The sequence below is a fragment of the Eutrigla gurnardus genome (genome assembly GCF_963514095.1).
Source record: "Eutrigla gurnardus genome assembly, chromosome: 12".
In the NCBI taxonomy this organism is placed as follows: Eukaryota; Metazoa; Chordata; class Actinopteri; order Perciformes; family Triglidae; genus Eutrigla; species Eutrigla gurnardus.
Genome location: NC_139926.1, coordinates 274283 through 296504, shown reverse-complemented (window position 1 = coordinate 296504; position 22222 = coordinate 274283). Strand labels below are relative to the sequence as shown.

The 22222-nt window shown below is 42.1% G+C and overlaps 1 protein-coding gene across 3 annotated transcripts in view; it reads left to right on the top strand.

Annotated features, from left to right (window-relative positions):
- Window positions 1-297: 297 nt before the first annotated feature.
- The window catches only part of ifngr2 (interferon gamma receptor 2), a 44579-nt gene continuing 22654 nt past the window's right edge, over window positions 298-22222 (top strand). For 2 of the 3 annotated variants that reach the window (XR_014598021.1, XM_084022283.1), the window contains exons 1-4: window positions 299-514; window positions 12614-12728; window positions 12980-13149; window positions 18535-18680. Coding sequence is in view for 2 of the 3 variants with exons in the window: in XM_084022283.1 (XP_083878409.1) it covers window positions 475-514; window positions 12614-12728; window positions 12980-13149; window positions 18535-18680 (471 nt within the window). In the remaining variant the exon portion in view is untranslated. Of the gene's footprint in view, window positions 515-12613; window positions 12729-12979; window positions 13150-18534; window positions 18681-22222 lie in introns of all 3 variants that reach the window. The other variant, XM_084022284.1, reaches the window with a different exon arrangement.

The following is a 22222-nucleotide window of genomic DNA, read 5'->3' as shown; positions in this document are numbered from 1 at the left end:
AGATCAGGAAATATCGAGTTCCATAATAACCTTTATCAAAGACTCACAGTTAGCAAACAGGATTTAGTATTCTTTGTTTTGATTTGTTTTTTGTTTGTTTTATTTGGTTTTCTTCATATTTTTTATTTGATGTGATCCATTCTTCTTTGAAAATATACCCATTGAATTGCACCTCAGTCCGGTAGATGGCGGTAATACACCTTGCTTGAAGAAGAAGAAGCAGAAGCAGAAGCAGAAGCAGAAGCAGAAGAAGAAGAAGAAGAAGAAGAAGAAGAAGAAGGGGCGTTTCAGGAAGCCTGCTGATGCGGATGTCAACAAAACAAGAAAGTTACCGTAACTTCGTAACTTCCCGTATCCCAGATTGTGCGGAAGTGGTCGGTTGTGTAATAGGCTTCTAGACGTCCAGCAGGCAGGCTATGGCCGCTCTGAAGAAGACTGTGTCCGGGGAGTCGTCGCACCCCTGACGTTGTCACGATGCTGTTCGATGTGCTGTGTCTTCTAATCGTCGGCCAAGGTAACCTCGCGTACTTCGCGTTACAAGGTGTTGAGCTAATGTCCGGGTCCACGACTCTGTGCTTTCTGTCCTCCGGGACACAGCGTTTAAGGGTTAGGGTTAGGGCAAAAGTCAATCTTTATTATTCCAAGTAAACTCCAAGTAGTCTTGTTGTGAATTTATACAGTAGGGGCAAGCGCAAATCGTGGCAGAGGCAGCTAGCTGTGGCACTTCCGGTGGCACCGCGAGGTGCCGCGGCAGCTGTCGCTGTTTGGTGGCATCTTCAGGTGCCACCGACATGCCACGGCACCTGAGGCTATTTGAGGCACTTACCACTGACATGCCGCGACATTTACCGACATGCCACGGCACCTGAGGCTGTTTGAGGCACTTGCCACTGACCTGCCGCGGCACTTACCGACATGCCACGGCAACTACAGCTTTTTGAAGCAGCTGCCACAGGATGAAGTGGCTGTGGGATATTTTTTAATAAAAAAATAATGATGATAAAAATGTAACCGTAAATTCTTGGCAGATAAGACTGTAGCATTATCAGAGCACTAAATATTTGTTGAATGCCAAAATCGGCCTGCCACTCACCTACCACGGCATTTACCGACAGCTACAGCTGTTTGAGGCAGTTGCCACTCACCTGCCGCAGAAATGAAGTTACTGTCAGTCAAACTATGTCAAATCTGCCTGTATTTGTCTTCAAGACACTGACACTGCTTTCATATATGAAATATGTTTCACATGATTAGTCTCCAGTGTGTGTGTGTGTATGGGGTCAGTTCAGTCTCATTAATAATGAATGCACAGAGAAGGATTCACAAATGTATTTTCTGATTTATATATAAATGACTCTCTTCTCACAAAGACTTTTCTTTGTCAGCGTACAGCCTACTTACCACTTTGAATTATGTTTTTATATTTATTTGATTTGCTCCCATAAGAGACATCATAAGAGTTAAAGGGACGAGAGAGAGAGCGACGACATGATTTAAAAGACAGCCGAAGAGCGGATTCGAACCGGAGCCGCTGCAAGGAGCTTCATTACATGGGGCAGTAACTCTACCACTAAGCATTCAGCAAAGTTAAAGTGACCATGTAATCAGTCAGATCTTGTAGTGTCCTTATGATGGGGCAGTCATATTATACTACTAATACTATTAATACGACTTCCGCATTCACACAGTCGGCGAGTTTTTGCCAGCTGTCCTTCCTGCATGTTACAGATGAAACGGTTTCCTTTTGCCTGCATTATATGTTAAACTTCTTCGTATTTCTGTAAGATTATGGTTCGCTCCTCATACGTGAAATACGCCGCTCCGCTGCCGTAGACTGATCCATGTTTGTGATTGGTCAAATGCTGCAAACGCCGCCTCTTTCATGTGCACGCGCTCATAGCTGGACAGGTAAACCCTGGGTTGAGTTAAGGAGTTGATAACCAGCTTCGTGTGACCGCTTATCTCCGATTGCCTTTGTTAGGGTAACTTATGCTGGATCTCTGAAAGATACCCTGGGGATGTTGAACTCGCTTCGTAGTACAGGCCCCAGGAGAGTCTCAAAAATCCACAAATAAATACAGACCAGTTCACGAACAAATGCAAACAAGTTCAAAAATGAAAAGCGTCTTGTAAATTCAAGTTTAACAGTTTGTATATAAATGTAACAACATACAAATACATTTTTGATGAAAATTGCAAATATTTTTTTATTCATATATTTATGGATTTCTATTACATTTATTTAAAACGAAATGTATTTGTGAGCAGAAAGTCATTTATATAATCACAAATACATTTGTGAATCCTTCTCTGTGCATTCATTATTAATGAGACTGAACTGACCCCATAGTGTGTGTGTGTGTGTGTGTGTGTGAGAGAGAGAGAGCGAGAGAGAGAGCGAGAGAAAAGATACATCGACCCCCCACCCCCGTGATTTTGGCATTCATAAATTCAACAAATATTTAGTGCTCTGATAATGCTACAGTCTTATGTGCCAAGTCTTTATGGTTAAATCACTTTTTATTATCATTATTTTTTTTTTTAAATATCATTTAACAGCAACTTCATCCTGTGGCAGCTGCTTCAAAAAGCTGTAGTTGCCGTGGCATGTCGGTAAATGCCGCGGCAGGTCAGTGGCAAGTGCCTCAAACAGCCTCAGGTGCCGTGGCAGGTCGGTGGCACCTGAAGATGCCACCTGAAGATGCCACCAAACAGCGACAGCTGCCGCGGCACCTCGCGGTGCCACCGGAAGTGCCACGGCTAGCTGCCACTGCCACGATTTGCGCTTGCTCTTACTCAATTTATAAGTAAATAAGCAATTTAAATGCAGACATAGGTTATTAAAGTCCCAGTCGCAACATTTTTTGATCATATTCACTGAAGCCGACATGCTCCGATAGAACAACATAAATCATCCGGTTTCAGAAAAAGTGTAGAGGTAACGTGCTGAGTTCGCACGCTGCTGGCCAGGGTTAAATTCCCGACTATGGAAGTTTGTGAAATTTCTTTCTTTAGCCGGAACTGAGTTTTAGTGTGAAGTATTTCTCTTGGGATCTACAATGAAATTGTCGTCCCCTAAAGTGAGTTCAACATTCATAAAGGTTTTCAGTAAAACCCTAATTTCTTTGCAAAATTAAAAAAAAAAAAAAAATTCTGTGGTTATCATTGTAACCATATATATTGCACAAATAAATATTCTCCATAAATTCAAAAATTAATATGATCCATCTTCCAGATGTGCCGTGTTTTTAAGTAATTTGCCCTGAGAAGATCCTTTTAATACAGGTACACCGGTAGAGTTATTATTCCCATAAGCCATCCAAATGTTGTTCCCCATTGATTTTCCAGAAATAAATTCTGAATCAAATGCATGTGTTTCTTGCAGACAATAAAAATCTGCCTTTTAAACGTTCATCAAAATGAAAAGAGTTGAGGTAAAACAGAAACTTAACTGAATGAAATCAAATCCTGGAGTTAGGTAGAAGTGAAACAAGTGTTAACATGATTTTCTTAACCCTTTGAATACTAACGCTTTATAGAACAGGTGTGTACACCTGAAACTAAAAAGTATATGGACTATCAAACAAATAAGTATGTTTTGAACAATGGAATGAATAGATTCACTTATGTTTATTTTCTGTTCCCAATCACCTTTGATTTCTTTCCCATCAATGAAGGCTCTGGCTCTGACAACGAAACCCTTTTTTTTACCTCGCTTCCGACCTTCTTCTGTCTGTGGCCACAGTTGGTTGTGTGCATCCTTGTCTTTCAGCTCATTTCAGCTTCTTTACTTTGAGGAAGTTGCTGACTTCATCGACTTGGACATAAATCTTGTCATCACCTGCCGAGTCTTGCCTTCCTCTCTTTGTCTGACTCTAGAGCTGCGGTGGATTAGTCTATTTTGCTTTTCCTAACTGAAGAAGTGACCTACATTCCAGTCCTTTCTGAGTCCGCAAGACTAGAATTGGACTCTGAATTTACACTGGAGGAGATCAGAAATGCTATTTGTTCTTTTCCCAGTGGCAAAGCATGTGGTCCAGATGGATTTGGGATAGAATTTTACAAGAAGCACATTGACATTATCGCCCCCCTCCTGCTTCGGATGGTCACTTGCTCGGTGAAGAATGGCACCTTCCCTCATACCCTCTACGACGCCCATATCTGTGTCCTCTTAAAAAAGGACAGAGACGAAACAAATGTTTCTTCGTATTGTCCCCTAAGTCTGCTTAACTCTGACCAAAAAATGATTGCAAAAGTCCTGACCAATCGGTTAAACAAATATATTGGCACTTTAATTCATCCTGATCAATCAGGTTTCATCCCTGATAGATTTTCCTTCTCAAACACAAGGTGTTTTCTTAACTTAATGTATTCAACTAAATTGCCCCACTCTGCTGTGATTTCACTAGATTAGGGTTGCACGGTATACCGGTACTAATTTGGTACCGGGGTACTGAGGCATTTAAAACGGTACCATATTGCATTTGGACGGGACCGGTACTTGCAGCGCCGCCGGCAGCGCCCGCAACAGCGCGGCGAACTCGCCACGTGACGTCACCGCGTTGTAACTACAGCTGAGAGGACGAGGAGCGAGCCGCAGCTTGGGGAGATAAAAGGCAAGCCGGAGGAAACCGCTAGCAAGTTAGCAAGCAGCGTAGACTGGAACAACAAACGGAGCAGGAGGAAAGCTTGGAGAGAGCGAGAGAGCGACAGCGCGAGAGAGAGAGAGCGAGAGAGCGAGAGCGAGAGAGCGAGAGAAGCACGGAGAGGAGAATGGCTGCTGCAACCGTCACCACGCCGCAACTTGCGGACAAACCAGCGCCGCGAAGTGCGATATGGCCGTACTTTAGCTTAAAACAAATGCACAAGCCGAGGCAGTTAACGCCGATGCACCACTGTGTAAACGGTGTTTAAAACATGCATGGCTAACGGCGGAAACACTTCCGACTTATCCAAACACTTAAAGGACAAGCACCCAGACCTGCACACTGAGCTCAGGGAACGACAGGTCATTTAAACTCATGAAAAAAAGCCACATTCAGTGCTAAAAGCAAGCGCCACCGCCCTTCACTCTTAACAAAAGTAGCTCTGGAAGAAAAAAAAAAAGAGCTGGTTTATTTATATTATTATATTTTATATTATATTATTGTATTTATATTTTAACATTTTTAAAATTGTGTGCATTAGAAAAGCTTGTCTTTGTGGTATTTTATTTTATTTGCTGATTAATATGTTATTGTTCTAAGATTTTCTATTAAAATAAAGTCAGTAATGACATTTTTTGCGTTCACTTTTTATTTGAAAAAGTACCGAAAAGTACCGAAACACATGTTGGTACCGGTACCAAAATTTTGGTATCGTGACAACACTACACTAGATGCCCAGCAGGCTTTTGACCAGGTAGAGTGGAGGTACATGTTTGCTGCACTTGATAAATTTGGTTTTGGGTCAAAATTTATGAATATATTAAAAATGCTTTATGCTGGTCCCCAATCTTCTGTTCTAACCAACCACGATAGATCCTCCCCGTTCCCGCTGTACTGCGGCGCCAGGCAGGGCTGCTGCCTCTCTCCTATGCTTTTTGCATTAGCTCTTGAGCCGCTGGCCATAGCCATTAGAGCCAACCCCCAAATCTCCGGTATAAGGTGCGGCACATTTGAGTGTACCATAGGTCTGTACGCAGATGATGTAATTCTGACTCTCTCTGATGTAAAAAAATCCCTTACACCCCTTCTTAACCTGATAGATGGCTTTGGGCGATTCTCTGGGTTTACTATAAATTGGGAGAAATCTGTTTTTATGCCTCTGTCTAACGGTCTTGACTCCAGTTTTCTCCTCAATTTGCCCTTCAGGGTTACCCATGACCACTTTTCTTATCTGGGGATTAACATCCCCAGAAATCTAAAACTTCTCTTTAAACTTAATTATATGGATTTGATTGACAGGCTCAAGTGCATGATAGAAAAATGGAAACTTCTCCCCCTTTCATTGATTGGCCGTGTCAACATTGTCATAATGGTCGTGCTCCCTAAATTTACTTATCTATTTCAGAATGTGCCCATCTTCCTCACTTCTTCCTTTTTTAGAATGTTGGACTCTGTTATCATGCCCTTCGTCTGGGCCTCCAAGCCCCCCCGTATTTCAAAGGCCTACTTACAGAAGCCCATTGAAGAGGGTAGTTTAGGCCTGCCTGTCTTTCGACATTACTACTGGGCCTGTAACGCTAGAGCATGGGTTTTCTGGAATCAGTCTAGGGCTGGGAGTGCAGAGGAGGTTGGGCCCAGCCCTAGATGGCCTGAGATTGAGCTTAGCAATGCTGTATCACTCACTGGTGCTTCCTTGTCAGCCATTCTATTCTCAAAACCTGATATTAAGATTAAATCGCTACGCAATCATCTCTTACTCCGCAACTCAATTAAAATTTTTAAGCAAATCAAGGGAATTCTGAACCTCCCAGAAATGTCAATTCATGCCCCCATATGTCAGAACCCCTGTTTTAAGCCTGGTTTGATGGATGCTGCCTTTAAGCACTGGTCAGATAAGGGTTTAACTACTATCAGGGATCTCTACATTGATAATCATTTTGCATCTTTTGCCCAGCTCCAGGCCAAATTCAAACTCCCTGCTAATCAATTTTTTCGTAATCTACAAATTAGGAATTTTGTCAAGCAATCTTTTTCTCGCCTAGATGCGACCCCCATACAACATGACTTTTATGATATTATGACCAGACCTCCCACCTCCAAACATTTGATCTCTCGGTTTGTTAACCTCTTCGTTATGGCAACCCCCTCTCACCATATTAAAGAGGCGTGGATCAAGGACACCGGCGAAGTAATTTCTGACGAGCTATGGGCGAAAAGGTTAAATAGGATAAAAGCATGCTCTATTAATGCTCGACTACAGCTCATTCAGTTTAAGGTAGTTCATAGGTTGCACTATTCCAAGACCAGACTGAACAGAATTTTTCCTTCTGTCTCCCCCACTTGTGATAAATGCAAATCAGCTGATGGAACTCTTGGGCATCTTTTCTGGTCCTGCTCTAAGCTCACAAGGTTCTGGGTTGACATTTTCAGTTTGTACAGTGCTGTTTATGATAGACAACTGGTTCCTGACTGTCTCTTAGTGATACTGGGCTGCTCCAGCGGTTCTTTGGCTCTTCCTTCCGCTTTACAACAAGCCCTCATGTTTGGTATGACCATTGCAAAACGGGTCATCCTAAAGGAGTGGAAGTCAGCTTCCCCTCCCTGCTTCAAGAGGTGGCTAAATGATATGGTTTCTTGTTTATACCTTAAAGAAGTTCGGTTTTCTATGTCTAACTCCCAAGCTAAGTTTAAGAAGATTTGGGGCCCTTTCATAGACTACATCAGGAAGGATAGACCAAAAACTGGGACCTAAATGTGCTCCATACTGAGACTTTGCCATTCCCCTCCGGCCTCCTTGACTCAATCTGTGTGAGTGGACTTTCTGGGACATCTGTTCAGTGAATCGACATGTACACATTATACACTAAATAATGTGCTGGCTGTATGTTTTTTTTTTTTTTTTTAAATAAATAAATAAAACAAATAAAATTTACAAAAAAAAAAAGAAGTGACCTGGAAGTAAACAAGTGGCTGCCATGATAAGAGCCGTTATAACTCTCTAAATGCAAAGGAATGGAGCTCCAATGCTTCCTTTCAGAGCTCCTTTAGCATAGGATACAACGGACCTTCCTATATGAAAGGAAAGGCGATCACACCGACCCACAATTCTTTGCGAGAGCAACGTGCCGCACACCTCGGCCGTTCATGAAAACAAACGATATGCATATTTGCATATTTAACAATTACCTTCACGCAGACATATAGTCATTGGAATTGTGTTGATAAATGTGTGTAGACAGTGATAATAAATTAATGGTATTTTTTATTTATTTAAATCTTGTTACAAACATGACAAAAACTAAACTAAAACCACAAATGAATTGTAAATACAGCAAACAGTCAAACAGGAAGGAGGAGCTGCTGGACCTGTTTATAAAACCAACAACATGGGGAGAAGTGGACGACATGCTTTTTGTAGTCCATTATTGTAGTTTCTCCAGCGCAGACGCACGTCAATCACTGGATCATCAGCTGTAATTCATCAGCAGCATTATAATGACGTAGATAGTGAAAGTCCAGTCGGATTCTCTGAGGACCGCGGTCGACTTTTCCTAAATCCTTTTCAGTTCTCCTATCACCTTTCCTTTGTGATGTTTTACTCCGAGGTCAAGGAATAGGATTTAGGACCGAATTTTTTTACTATTCGACCGCAGCCAAGGGCTGACGTGGATGTGGAAGCGGAGGTCCTCTCCAGCGTTGGGGATGACCACTCTGCTGATGTCTACCACACATTGTTTGATGTTATTCTCTCCCTCTTGCTCTGGTAGGCCGCATAGCTGCAGGTTCTTTGATAGCGTTCCATGTCATTCATCTTGCCTTCAACAGTTGTCTTTTCTGTTGATCATCACTGGCTTATGCTTTCATGTCTCCAACTTCATTGAAAAGAAACTCTGACAGCTCTTTGAAAGCCTCAATGGTGTCGGTATTTTTCCTTTATCAGCATTGCCAGGCTATCAGCATTTTCGTTTCTCTTTTCAGCCACAAGCTGAGATGTTGTCTTTGTAATTCATGGAGTGTGGGTTAAATCTCCCCTTTCTACATGTACTGTACATGGAGCTGAGTCAGGGAGTTGACTTCTGCATCACCACTGGCCGGCTCACTCTTTTTGAGGAAAATGAAAGTAGCTTTGATATCTCTTTACCTCGGTCTCTTGTTCTTTTGTATACCATTACTATGTCCGCTTTAGCAGCTTCACTTGTTTCCACTTTGTTTGTCTTGAGTTAAGCTGAAGGGTCATTCCGTGTCATTTCATCAAATTTCTGAAAATCTTTCCACCTGACCATCTCAGAATGTCCTGAAAAAATTAAATTACAAAGACACACTTGTTTATAGGACAAATCCAAAATATTAGGTCTCTACTGTCAACAGTTTTCTCATGAAACATCATTGAATGAAGGGTAGTTTAGACAGTTTTTGGCATCATACGCTGAAAAGCCATTTTTAAACCGCAATATCTGGAAAACTATCTCACCTGTGGCCTTCAATTTCTACAGTGTATATCTGTTACTAATAGCCTCCAGACATGGAATATCAGGGGTGTAGCTCAATGATAACCTAGTATGGTAGGTACTTAAAATGTGGCTTGTTGAAATAAAGTAGTACATTTGAAGAGTGGTTGAGCCCCCATTTTTGCAGATAAGGACTTCTATCACTTCTGCCTCTATCTCTGGTGTTAGCTTAAACATTCTACAAAATATGGTCTCTCTTAGATGATTAGTTTCACAGATACACTCAGCATCAATGAAAACTTAACACTTACAATACCACTCTAGTTTTAGCTCAGAGTTTAGTATTTGTATTTACTACTCATACTTGAGTAGTAATGAGCCAAACAAGCAGTGTTTCCCCTACCATTGTACAGGCCTGGCGGCCCGCCAGGCCAAGGAGACCTGCCGCCAGGCCAAAAAATAAATCAATATACCAAAAATAAGCCACCTATCAATTCATTCATAAATCAATAATCATTTACATTAGGAGCGCCTCCGCGCAGCACAGTAGACTTGCTCCGCAAGACGCGCGGCCGCAACAATCCTCGCCGCGCGCTCCCGCTACTTTTTTCTTCGTGTAGCCTACTTTATGCGCTTGATGTTGTTCTGATGCCGTTCCGCCTCGTTAAACCACCACGATGTCGCTTTCTACTTTGAAAACACGGAACGTTGACACTGTATTTTGATAAGCTGTTGCACTCTTCAGACTCGTGGTGTGAGCGGAACCGTTCCATAGGGTCCATAATATTTATTTTATTACATTACATTATTATTTATTTTTACATAATAAAAATGCCACTGTGTGTCTCCGTCCAAAACCCGCTGCGCTCGCGCTGTCTGCTCGCACAGATCCGCTCGTGCGCACATGCGCTGATGCAGGTCGAGTGTTGTCGAGAAATATAAGCAGAGACGGCGCTCCTTAAAAACAACATCACGCCATGTGTGTGTAGTATTAGGACGTGATGACGTATGTACAACCGGCCAAAGCCCGTTTGCCCCCCCTCCCCGGGGGGGGGGAGGATTGTTTTTGATATGATGTGGAACTTTGAGTTAACTGCTGTTGAGTAAACCTATAACTTATATTTTACTTGATAAAATAAGACAATATATGCACTCATATGTCGTTGTAGTGTTTTACAGTATCTGTAGCTATTAATGTGATGCTCATCCTTTTCCAGCCATATTTTTCTGGACCCTGATCATTTCCATCAACCAGCACCTTAATAAGTCACTCTCTCCTTGTGATCTTGAATACACTCTGGTTGAACAAAAATGTTGAATGCAAATATAATAATTGCAGAATTGCAGACTGCTGTGCCACCTGACTTAATCCAACTGCACCAATACACCATCCGACACGTCTTGTCTGTTTAGGGTTTTTTCGGTGGGTACCACCGGGCCTGAAAAAAATTCAAGGGGAAACACTGAAACAAGTGAAATCTGGGTGGTTGTTTTGCCATTGACCTACGGTCACACCTGACTGCACTTGCTTTGTAATTAGAGCAATGTCGTTGTGCTCGTTGTGTTTGCTGCCAATCCTGTGAGTTTTTGGGATTGGTTCTTGTTCTCTATAAAAAGCCATGTTGAAAAAATGACTTTTCATTGTCCTGGATGCCATTATGCCTCGCCTATCAGAGAACGACCGACATCGAGCTTTGGGTCTGTTGGAGGGTGGACTGTCGATTCGACAGGTGGCTCATAGAATGGGTTGTTCTCCACCCACAATAATGAACTTGAGACGCCGGTTCAACGAAACCCAGTCTGTGAGGGATAGAGCACGTCCTGGACGCGAATGAGTGACGACTGAGGCCGACGACCGTTACATTGTGATGCAGCACCTGCGGGACAGGTTCCAGACAGCTGCCGAGACGGCTGCAGAGACTCCAGGCAGGCACCAACCACGCATCAGTACCAGTACTGTACGTCGGCGCCTGCATTCTGCCAACTTAGCGGCCAGAAGACCCAATATTGGACCTGTCTTGACCAATGAACGTCGCCAGAATCGTGTGGAATGGGCTCGGCGCCACCTACCCTGGACTCAGGCACACTGGCGTGGAGTCCTCTTCTCTGATGAGTCCAGATTCTGTCAGTACAGGAGCGACGGACGTCAGCGGGTGTGGCGCCGCCCTGGGCAGAGGTATGCACAGTGCTGCGTGCGTCAGCGCGATCGATGGGGTGGTGTGGGTGTTATGGTGTGGGCTGGCATCTCTGCCAACCATAAAGCCCCACTGGTCATCATTAATGGCAACCTCACTGCCGGACGTTACATTGACGAGGTGCTGGAGACAACGTGTGTGCCGTTCATCAGGAATCCACCTGAGATCAGCATTCTGCAGCAGGATAACGCCCGCCCGCATGCTGCACGTGTCACCACAGCGTATGTTGAGCAACAGAACATCTATGTGCTGGACTGGCCACCATACTTGCCGGATCTCTCACCCATTGAGCACCTCTGGGACCAGCTGGGACGACGTGTCTCTCGACGTGTGCCTCCACCCAGGAATCGCCAGGAACTGGTGGCTGCGTTGCACCAGGAATGGGCAAACATACCCCAGGACAATGTTGGACGTCTTATACGGTCAATGCGTAGACGTTGTGTGGCCTGTCTTGATGCTAATGGCGGTAACACGAGATATTGAAATTTCAGGAATTTGGAAATTGGGCATGTCATTGTTAAATGTCAATAAAATTATAAAAAAGTGTACTTTTTGTTGCTTTCTTTCAAAACTCATCAGTAAAATATCCATACTAACCGAATATAAAAGTTCAAGTACCTACATCAAAAGGATCCGACCACACATAAAAAAATACCAGTGTTAAGTTTTCATTGATGCTGAGTGTACTTGAGTACAAGTCTAAACCATGTCAAAATTCTTGTTGAATGTTCATACTGAATTTTCACTTGCACATTAGTAGCCTGAATAAGCTGGCTAACAATTTCATTGGTTGCTGGCTGCATCCGCAAAGGCATCTCCCCCATGCACCAGACACGCCCTCCCTCGTCCGTCAACATGCGTGTATAGTGTGAACGCGTCCTCACTGTCTCATCTGTGTGATGCCTTCAAATGCTCCTCACTGAAAGGAGGTCTGTGGTTTTCCCTGGTTGGCGGTCACTTTGCTTCTTGATGACTTTCTTTCTTCACTTCCATTAGTTTGTTGTTTCTTTTTCTTGGGACTGGAAGTTGAATGGTCTTCTTTCTCTGCCTGTTGATCCTCCATTGTGAGTCAGCATGAAATGTACCTGGTCAAACACTTTAGACTAGAGGGAGCCTGACTCAGCAGTTGCACTTCCGTGAGTAGCTCCACCTGCTGACCAACCGCTGCTGACTGACGGAAAAAGATAAAACTAATTTAGAATTAATTTTTTTTCAATAAAGGGTGGCCCTTATTAACATGATATTTACGTGCACTTTACTTCCCCAAACAAAAGATCTTAATTTCATTTGCTGCTCTGTCCATGTCCACATGTGTTTGTCCCAGTACTGTCTGAGGAGCCACCAGCAGCGCCACAGAACATCCATGTTGATAACTGGCTGCTTACATGGCGTCCTGCCGGTGAGGAAGGAGACATCACCTACACAGTTGAGTACAGCAGGTGAGCTCTGATGGTTTCAGTGCCTGTTGCAGTGTGGCAATCTGCAACCTGCATGGCAAGAGCACACAATTGCATTATCCTACCCTTCCTACATTTTCACTTTCATTTGTTGCAACACAGCTCACAGATGTTGGCTAATAAAACACATTGTATGATATCAATTGACACTGTATTTCCATTTGAATGTATGAAAATGTGTTCCTAGCTGTAAGTAAAGGACTGATCGTAAATCTCTGTTTCCTTGTCCTCAGCTTTGACAGCGATGTGTGGACACGTATACCAGCATGTGTCCACACATCTTTGAATTCCTGTAATGTGATTTCCACCAAAGCTGATGACGAGCTAGGCTGCATTATGCTGCGTGTACAGGCAGAGCGTCGTGGGCTAACCTCTACACCAGTAAAAGCCTGTAGCAGACAAGGTAAGAAAGCACAACCAGCCATGTTAACAGGCAGCGTTTTTTCAATATGATTTAGAATTATTCCGTACATGTCAATGTCAATGTCAATTTATTTATATAGTGCATTTACAGACGGCTTAGCCGCACCAAAGTGCTTCACAATAAAGTGCAATGATCAAAGAATAAACTAAGGCACAAAAAAGAAAAGGGCTACAGATAAAATAAGTTTAAAAAATGCAATATACACTGGCACATAAAAGGAGACACTAGCCAAAGGCAAGTAAATAGAGGTGGGTCTTTAAAAGGGACTTAAAAATATTCACAGACTGGGCTGCACGGATGTGGGGGGGGTAGTTCCAGAGTCACATAAACATAATTCACAGATTCGTTATATATGTATATTCCCCACTCACCCAATGGGCGGTCTTGTGTTCTCTACCAGAGGCCTGCAAGCCTGAGGGCTCTGCACAGTATCTTAGCTGTTCCTAGGACTGCGCTCTTCTGGACAGAGATCTGGGATGTCTAACTTGATCTGGAAGTCCCTCAGGATCTTAGCTTGGTCATTCTAAACCACCTTTGGAGGTGTCTCCTATTTTGACCTTTTGACCATTTCCAGCCAGATGCTCCTGTACACTATGCAGCCAATTGGTTATAGTGCTCCATGTGCTGTACCTGCCTGGATCTTACACCATGCTGTAATATATTGGACAGTCCAAGGGGCGTTAATATTGAGATGCCTTTCGAGAAGACTACATTTAAAATCTATAATATTCAACCCACCACAGCTGAAATTCACCTGTATTTGGCGGATTGGCGGTTGTTAATTTCAAGCCCTGCTATCGATGCCGCTACGCTAACCTGTTCAGGAGCCGCCATTGTTGTTAAGTATAAACAGTCATCTCTGTGTTGCACCGCACACACCAACGCCATGCCCCTAGCTCATCACAGGACGCTGATTGGTCTGAGCACAAATACCTGAAGCTGTGGTGCGGTGACGTGCAGCAAAACGTTTGGAGTTGGGGGCCTGAAATGGATAGGTTTGGGCAAAATGTTTTTTTTTTAATTGAAAGTCATGAAAATGGACCTTTTGTTGCAGTCTGTGTTGTTCCACGCCTTTCAGCCTTGGAGGTGGCCCTTCGGCGGCGCTTCGGCGGAGCTTCGGCGGCGCTTCGGCGGCTGATGTGAACCTGAGATGTGTAGAGTGCTGCGCAAGCCCGGCGTGGGCGCACACAAACACAAACTTTGCTGAACTTATAGAAGAGATACTATGAAAAACTTCAAGTTCTTTATTTAAAAATGCATTGCGTTCAGTTCAAAGTTCACGATGTTTATGCACAACACTGGTGCTCTCACATATCCTGGCTTCCTAATTTGTCTACAGGATATGTGTAACCATTTTAATAATGCAGATGATTGATGAAACCATTTAGAATACAGTTAATTGGTATTGGTGCATAGCAATTAAATTACAGTGTCTTTAGACTTGAATAAAAAGTGTGCTGGTGCATGGCAGTGATAGTAGTCAGTGTTTGGACTTGATAACAGATGCATGAATCCCCCAGGTGTTCATGCGGATGGTAATCTGTGGTCAAGTGAACTAGCAGTGCTAGGCAGGGGTCAGTGTAACAGTAAGGCTCACATAATAAACAGTGTTAAAGTAAATAGAACGTTAAAGTAAATAGAACGGAGTAAAGCTCCCCATAGTACAATCATAAAATGGAACTGGGCTCTTAGTGGTAAAGTAAAAAATGGAAGAATCCTAACAACTCCCACTGGTACAACGGCGCTCCTACAGGCTGTTCAGATTCAGCTCTCGTCGTTACGTAACGAAGGGATTCATTCGCATAGACTGAACTCCTCTGATGATAGGAGATATCCGAGAGGGGGCGTTCATCACCGAGGTGAAGTTTGGTGTGTCCTGCAGTGAAACAGCAGTGAGATATCAGTGTTTCACAATGTCGTCGCTCAGAGATAGACACACAGATTGCTCTGTTGTTGGTTGTACAAATCAACATAAGTGCTTCTATTCGGTCCCAGCTACAGAAGAACAGAAGAGACAGTGGTTGCGTTTCATTTTTAATGACAATGTGCCGGCTACGGTTCGTGTTAGCTTGTGTGTGTGTGCTAACCACTTCACATCGGACTGCTTCAGTAACGAGGGTCAGTACAAAGCTGGCTTTGCCTCGACACTGACCTCGTAAAAGGATCTGTCCCAACCATACGGGACCAGCAACATCACTTGAGCCACATAGGTGAGTTATAGCGATACATCCACCATAAACATTGGCGCGTGCTACTGCTAGCGTAAGTGGCATCGTCTCCGTCTCTCTCCAAGTAGGCGATGACAGACGGAGGCCATAAGCACTTAAAGGTGCAGACACAGAAACAGCCTGTTCGCAGCAGAGCTAATTTGAGCAACTTTTAGACAGCTGGAATTCAGGACCATGGATGGGTTTGGGGCAATGCATATCAAATACAGTGTTGTTGGACCTCTGACAGCTGTGTGGAATTGAGGGCAAAAACAGCATAATATAGCACCTTTAATTGTGTCTAGGGATGCAAAGGGGCGGAAAATTCCCGGTAAATTTCCGGAAAGTTTCCAATTTTGGAAATATTTAATATTTGGAAACTCTCCATGGGAATAATGGGAATTATGGGAATGAATGGGAATTTAGGGGAACTAACTAGGAATATATTATATCCAAGCATAAATATGAACAGAAGTCATAAGAAAACATCCATACAAAATGTTTTCAATTTCAACAGATTTATTTGAAAGTAGAACAGAACATGTTTTAATTAGTTGTTTCATGGGTGAAGTCAAAAACAGGAATGTTAGGTTCAATACTCCCAACCCCACTCATTCAAAAATGGAATGGAATGTTCCCATTCATTGTCTATGTAAGAAGCCGTGCAATGCCGTCGCGGAGCGGCAAATTTCGAGAGACGGAGCGCCGCCCGCAAGCTCTCGAAAATCTTTTAAACTGACCGTTGTCGATCTAAAATAAAGACAGATTCAGCAACTGCATAGCTATCTTTTTTTCAGAAACACATTTCAGTGAACTATTTTCGTAAAATAAGAGGGAGGTGGGAGGCTTATAAAATAAGAGGGAGGGGAGAACGATACGAGCTCGGAGGAGCACAGAGGGGAGGGTTGTGTGTGTGTGTGTGTGTGGGGGGGGGGGGGGTACTTTTTTCAAACCTTTCAAATCGAAGACTAGAGCTTTAATACATATATTATAATAATAGCATCAAAACTTACTTCACTTTGTTTAGTCCAGAAGCTCAAATGTGTGCCTACTGCCTTCAATAGTCTTTGTGCTTCAGGCTCAAAAGTGTGGTCCAGTCTTCTAGTGATCTACATGTGATGGAGGCATGCACAGTGCCAGTAGGGGGTGTGGTCTCAATAGCCATGCACTAAGCAGTGTGCTCTGTGCATGTGGTTGAGGAATGGCATGTATATTCAAGTGTATTTGAATGGCATCTGTTTGTTTCAGTCAAGATTATGCTACAAAATAACTTTCCTCAGCTATATTTAAGTCCCCTTTGAAAAGCCAACCATCAATTTTAAAAATTCCCATTTATTCCCGTTTATTCCCATAAATTCCCATGGAAAGTTTCCACTTTTGAAAATTCCCGGAATTTTGCAACCCTAATTGTGTCTATACTGTATGTTTATAAGTTTAGGTGTCAAACTACCTAACGATGGTTTGAAGTAGTGTTGGTTCAAAATTGTGACTTTGATATGATAACCTGCCTAAATATCTTGATACTGATACTGAAATGAAAAAATAAAAATCAGGAAAAGTAATGGAATAAAGATGACAGTACATGGACTTGTAATTTGTTTTATGTTATATGATTTCCCTAAATTAGAGTTTGTGATTTCTTCGATAGTAATCTTTATATTTACAACCAGGGATCACATTAAACAGCATTTAATAAGACTTTTACTTATAAAACGGCGCCCCCACCGGTGCTTCAGTAACAGTTCAGGTGGAGAGTGGTACTGCAGCAGAGAGACAGAGATGCTTCCAGAACAAAAAAAGCACTCAATGATAATAAATTCAGATTCATTTCTGTGAGAAGTTGAGGAGGGGAAGCTGCTTAAATGAGGAAGACACCACAGTAACGGTAGAAAGCTCTGGGTTGTGTTGAAGTGGTGTTTGTGAAAACAATGTTACTCTTTTCCTTTCTGTCCACTTCACATTAATGAGAAATACAGTGATGTAAGACTAACACGTGATCTCTGGTGGATTATGTGTTTGATGAATTACAGGAGATGCTTGGACAGATTCAGAAAAGATGCTAAGTCTGGTGGTTGGTTGGTCTAAGTCTGGGTTCCCCAATTAGTTTTCACTGAGGGCCAAATTATGTCCAGGTTGCCAAGTCGAGGGCCAAATTGTCTTTTTTTTTCATTGGACCACTAAACATTGTTTTATGTGCAAATGTTATTATTGTTGTTTATATTATAAGAAGTATTATTATTGTAATGATTAGTACTACCAGTGGTAGTTGTTGTAGCAGATAGTAGTAGTAGTAGTAGTAGTAGTAGTAGTAGTAGTAGTAGTCATAGACTGAGGGACAGATAAAAAATGCACACTTGAAAGAAAATCTAAATAGTAATGATTAATTTATTTGAATGCCCCTGGAGAATATTTTGATCCACAAAATATGACCGTTTTCATCAACAACAAAAAATAGCACTATAGCAAGTGGTGCACAAGAGGAATAACAGATTGTATAACACAGTGGAGTTATTGATTTTTTTTTTGCAGCGTCTTGCTCTTGTCTTGCGATTTGCATACGGTCACTGCGCACCTGCCCGGCTGCCGGCTGCGCATAGAGATCAATTGGCTTATTTTTGTAAAAAATCTGGGTTTTGGTCCTTGTAGCTCGTAGTCTATGATATTACAGTGGGACAGATGAATTATTTGTTCTTGAAAAACATTTCACTTCAGATTTATTGATCCAGGAATTTAGAATCTGTTAATATATTTCCAACTTTACAGAACTCTTTATTTCACCTTAAGGCAGGTTATTGCATAGTGTCACTGGGTCCGCACGGGCCGGACACTTTACTCTTGCGGGCCGGATTTGGCCCGCGGGCCGCTAATTGGGGATGGCTGGTCTAAGTGGTTGGTTATTAGAGCCACGTTGTTATTTCCTTGTTGTTTTAATTGAGTTCTGCTCATACAGACGCATGCTCAGAATGGGAAGTTATGATGGCAAACTTAAAAAAACCTACTGTGCTGGATTTATTTGTTTGTTTATTTGTTTATTTTAAGTCTGAATGGTTTTTGGTTGTCATACTGTACAAGATCTCACATCTACAATGTGGATAGAGGATAGGTGGTGTAGATTTGTCATATGTCAACTGTCAATGTATGTGCACTGCTCTTCCAGGTGACTCCTGTACTCCAGACTTCAGTCTGACTGCAGGACCTGGCTCACTGACTGTACATTTGAGAAGGAACCACAGTTTGGCCCTGGAACATGGAGACCATGCAAAACAAAGAGTTTATTATGGCAAGGAAGGAGAACCTCTGCAGGTGAGAAGGACCATGTAGGTTTAGCAAGATACTAGGGGTGTGACAATACACTCCACTCACGAGACGAGACGAGACACGATATTGGGTTCACGAGAACAAGACGAGACGAGATTCTAAGAAAACTACAATGACAAAATATATGACTGGACTAACAGACTTTAATTTAACAGAGTTGCACATGCATTTAGAAATATTTTATTATAACTCTTTACATGCATGATGTAAGCATGATCTTTTAATAAACTTCTTCTTTCACAAATTTAAACTGAAACTAAAATTTATAAAAGTTAAAATAAAATAAATAAAATAAAATATTTATTTTTCCCAAGTGTAAATATGTGCAAAACCAAATCAAAGTTCTACTTTGTCAATACAGAGTGCAAATAGTGCAAACGGAGCCTGACCAAGTATGTCATGAACAACATGCTGCAACTACAGCATCTTCAGCATCTCTGACATCGCAGCTGTCAAGTGTATCAATGCTTCGGGAGTTTTGTCTTATCTCTGGGCTGGTGATGCTGCTATGGCAGCTTGCTACTCAAGGTAACGAGCCAGCATATCCAACGTGCCCGTCATTAACTTGTGTGATGGTAATTGTAGCCGTTTCTGCCTGGACATTTTCACCGCGGTAGCCGCTGAACTACGATGAAAAAAAGCAGTCACACGTCTCACCCGCCCGAGTAAACAAGCGACGCGGGGAACACCGAGGCCAGCTTGGGTTGCAAGATTTATAGTGTGCGCAAAACCGATGTGCGACTTCAATCCCGCGTCGTGCACGGCCACGTCCATATTACGTGCATTGTCTGTAACAATAAGCGATGCCGTGGTTGGGTTTTTTAAGCTCCCAGTCAGTAACAGCTGTATGTAAAACCTCAGCTATGTATAGCTCACAAATCTCATGAGAAATATCGTCGACTTTAATCTCGCGAGATCTCGTGGTACGAGATCTCGTCACACCCCTACAAGATACACATGGTTTTGCTTCCTGTTGTATGTGCAAAGTAGGTGATCCAAGACTATGGATCTGTCTGAAGTCACTCACTCCTCCCTACTCTCTGTCCAGGAAAGAGGCCTATGTAGAGGACTACGTAAAGGACTATGTAAAGGACTATGTAGAGGACTACGTAAAGGACTATGTAGATGACTATGTAAAGGACTATGTGGAGGACTACGTAAAGGACTATGTAGTTGACTATCTAAAGGACTATGTAGAGGACTACGTAAAGGACTTTGTGGATGACTATCTAAAGTACTATGTAGAGGACAATCTAAAGGACTATGGAGAGGACTATACAGAGGACCATGTAAAGGGCTATGTAGATGACTATCTCAAGGACTATGTAGAGGACTATGTAGATGACTATATAGAGGACTATGTAGATGACTAAAGGACTATGTAGAGGACTATGTAGATGACTATGTAGAGGACTATGTAGATGATTATCTAGAGGACTATGTAGAGGACTATGTAAAGGACTATGTAGATGACTATCTAAAGGACTATGTAGAGGACTATATAGAGGACTTTGTAAAGGACTATGTAGAGGACTACGTAAAGGACTATGTCGACGACTATCTGAAGGACTATGTAGAGGACTACGTAAAGGCCTATGTAGATGACTATCTAAAGGACTATGTAGAGGACTATATAGAGAACTTTGTAAAGGACTATGTAGAGGACTACGTAAAGGACTATGTCAACGACTATCTGAAGGACTATGTAGAGGACTACGTAAGGGCCTATGTAGATGACTATCTAAAGGACTATGTAGATGACTATGTAGAGGACTATGTAGATGACTAAAAGACTATGTAGAGGACTATGTAGATGACTATCTAGAGGACTTTGTAGAGGACTATGTAGATGACTATGTAAAGGACTATATAGATGACTATCTAGAGGATTTTGTAGAGGACTATGTAGATGACTATCTAGAGGACAATGTAGATGACTATGTAGAGGATTATGTAGATGACTATCTAAAGGACTATGTAGAGGACTATGTAAAGGACTATGTCGATGACTATTTGAAGGACTATGTAGAGGACTATATAGAGGACTATGTAGATGACTAAAGGACTAAGTAGAGGACTATATAGAGGACTTTGTAAAGGACTATGTCGATGACTATCTGAAGGACTAAGTAGAGGACTATGTAGAGGACTATATAGAGGACTATGTAGATGACTAAAGGACTAAGTAGAGGACTATATAGAGGACTATGTAGATGACTATCTAGAGGACAATGTAGATGACTATCTAGAGGACTATGTAGATGACTATCTAAAGGACTATGTAGAGGACTGCGTAAAGGACTATGTAGATGACTATCTAAAGGACTATGTAGAGGACTACGTAAAGGACTATGTAGAGGACTATATAGAGGACTTTGTAAAGGACTATGTAGAGGACTACGTAAAGGACTATGTCAACGACTATCTGAAGGACTATGTAGAGGACTACGTAAGGGCCTATGTAGATGACTATCTAAAGGACTATGTAGATGACTATGTAGAGGACTATGTAGATGACTAAAAGACTATGTAGAGGACTATGTAGATGACTATCTAGAGGATTTTGTAGAGGACTATGTAGATGACTATCTAGAGGACAATGTAGATGACTATGTAGAGGATTATGTAGATGACTATCTAAAGGACTATGTAGAGGACTGCGTAAAGGACTATGTAGATGACTATCTAAAGGACTATGTCGATGACTATTTGAAGGACTATGTAGAGGACTATATAGAGGACTATGTAGATGACTAAAGGACTAAGTAGAGGACTATATAGAGGACTTTGTAAAGGACTATGTCGATGACTATCTGAAGGACTAAGTAGAGGACTATGTAGAGGACTATGTAGATGACTAAAGGACTAAGTAGAGGACTATATAGAGGACTATGTAGATGACTATCTAGAGGACAATGTAGATGACTATCTAGAGGACTATGTAGATGACTATCTAAAGGACTATGTAGAGGACTGCGTAAAGGACTATGTAGATGACTATCTAAAGGACTATGTAGAGGACTACGTAAAGGACTATGTAGAGGACTATATAGAGGACTTTGTAAAGGACTATGTCGATGACTATCTGAAGGACTATGTAGAGGACTATATAGAGGACTATGTAGATTACTAAAGGACTATGTAGAGGACTATATAGAGGACTATGTAGATGATTATCTAGAGGACTATGTAGAGGACTATATAGAGGACTATGTAAAGGACTTTTTGGATGACTATCTAAAGGACTATGTAAAGGACTTTTTGGATGACTATCTAAAGGAGTATGTAGAGGACTATGTAGATGACTATCTAAAGGACTATGTAGAGGACTATGTAAAGGACTATGTAGATGACTATATAGAGGACTATGTAGATGACTATATAGAGGACTATGTAGATGACTAAAGGACTATGTAGAGGACTATATAGAGGACTATGTAGAGGACTATGTATATGATTATCTAGAGGACTATGTAGAGGACTATGTAAAGGACTATGTAGATGACTATCTAAAGGACTATGTAGAG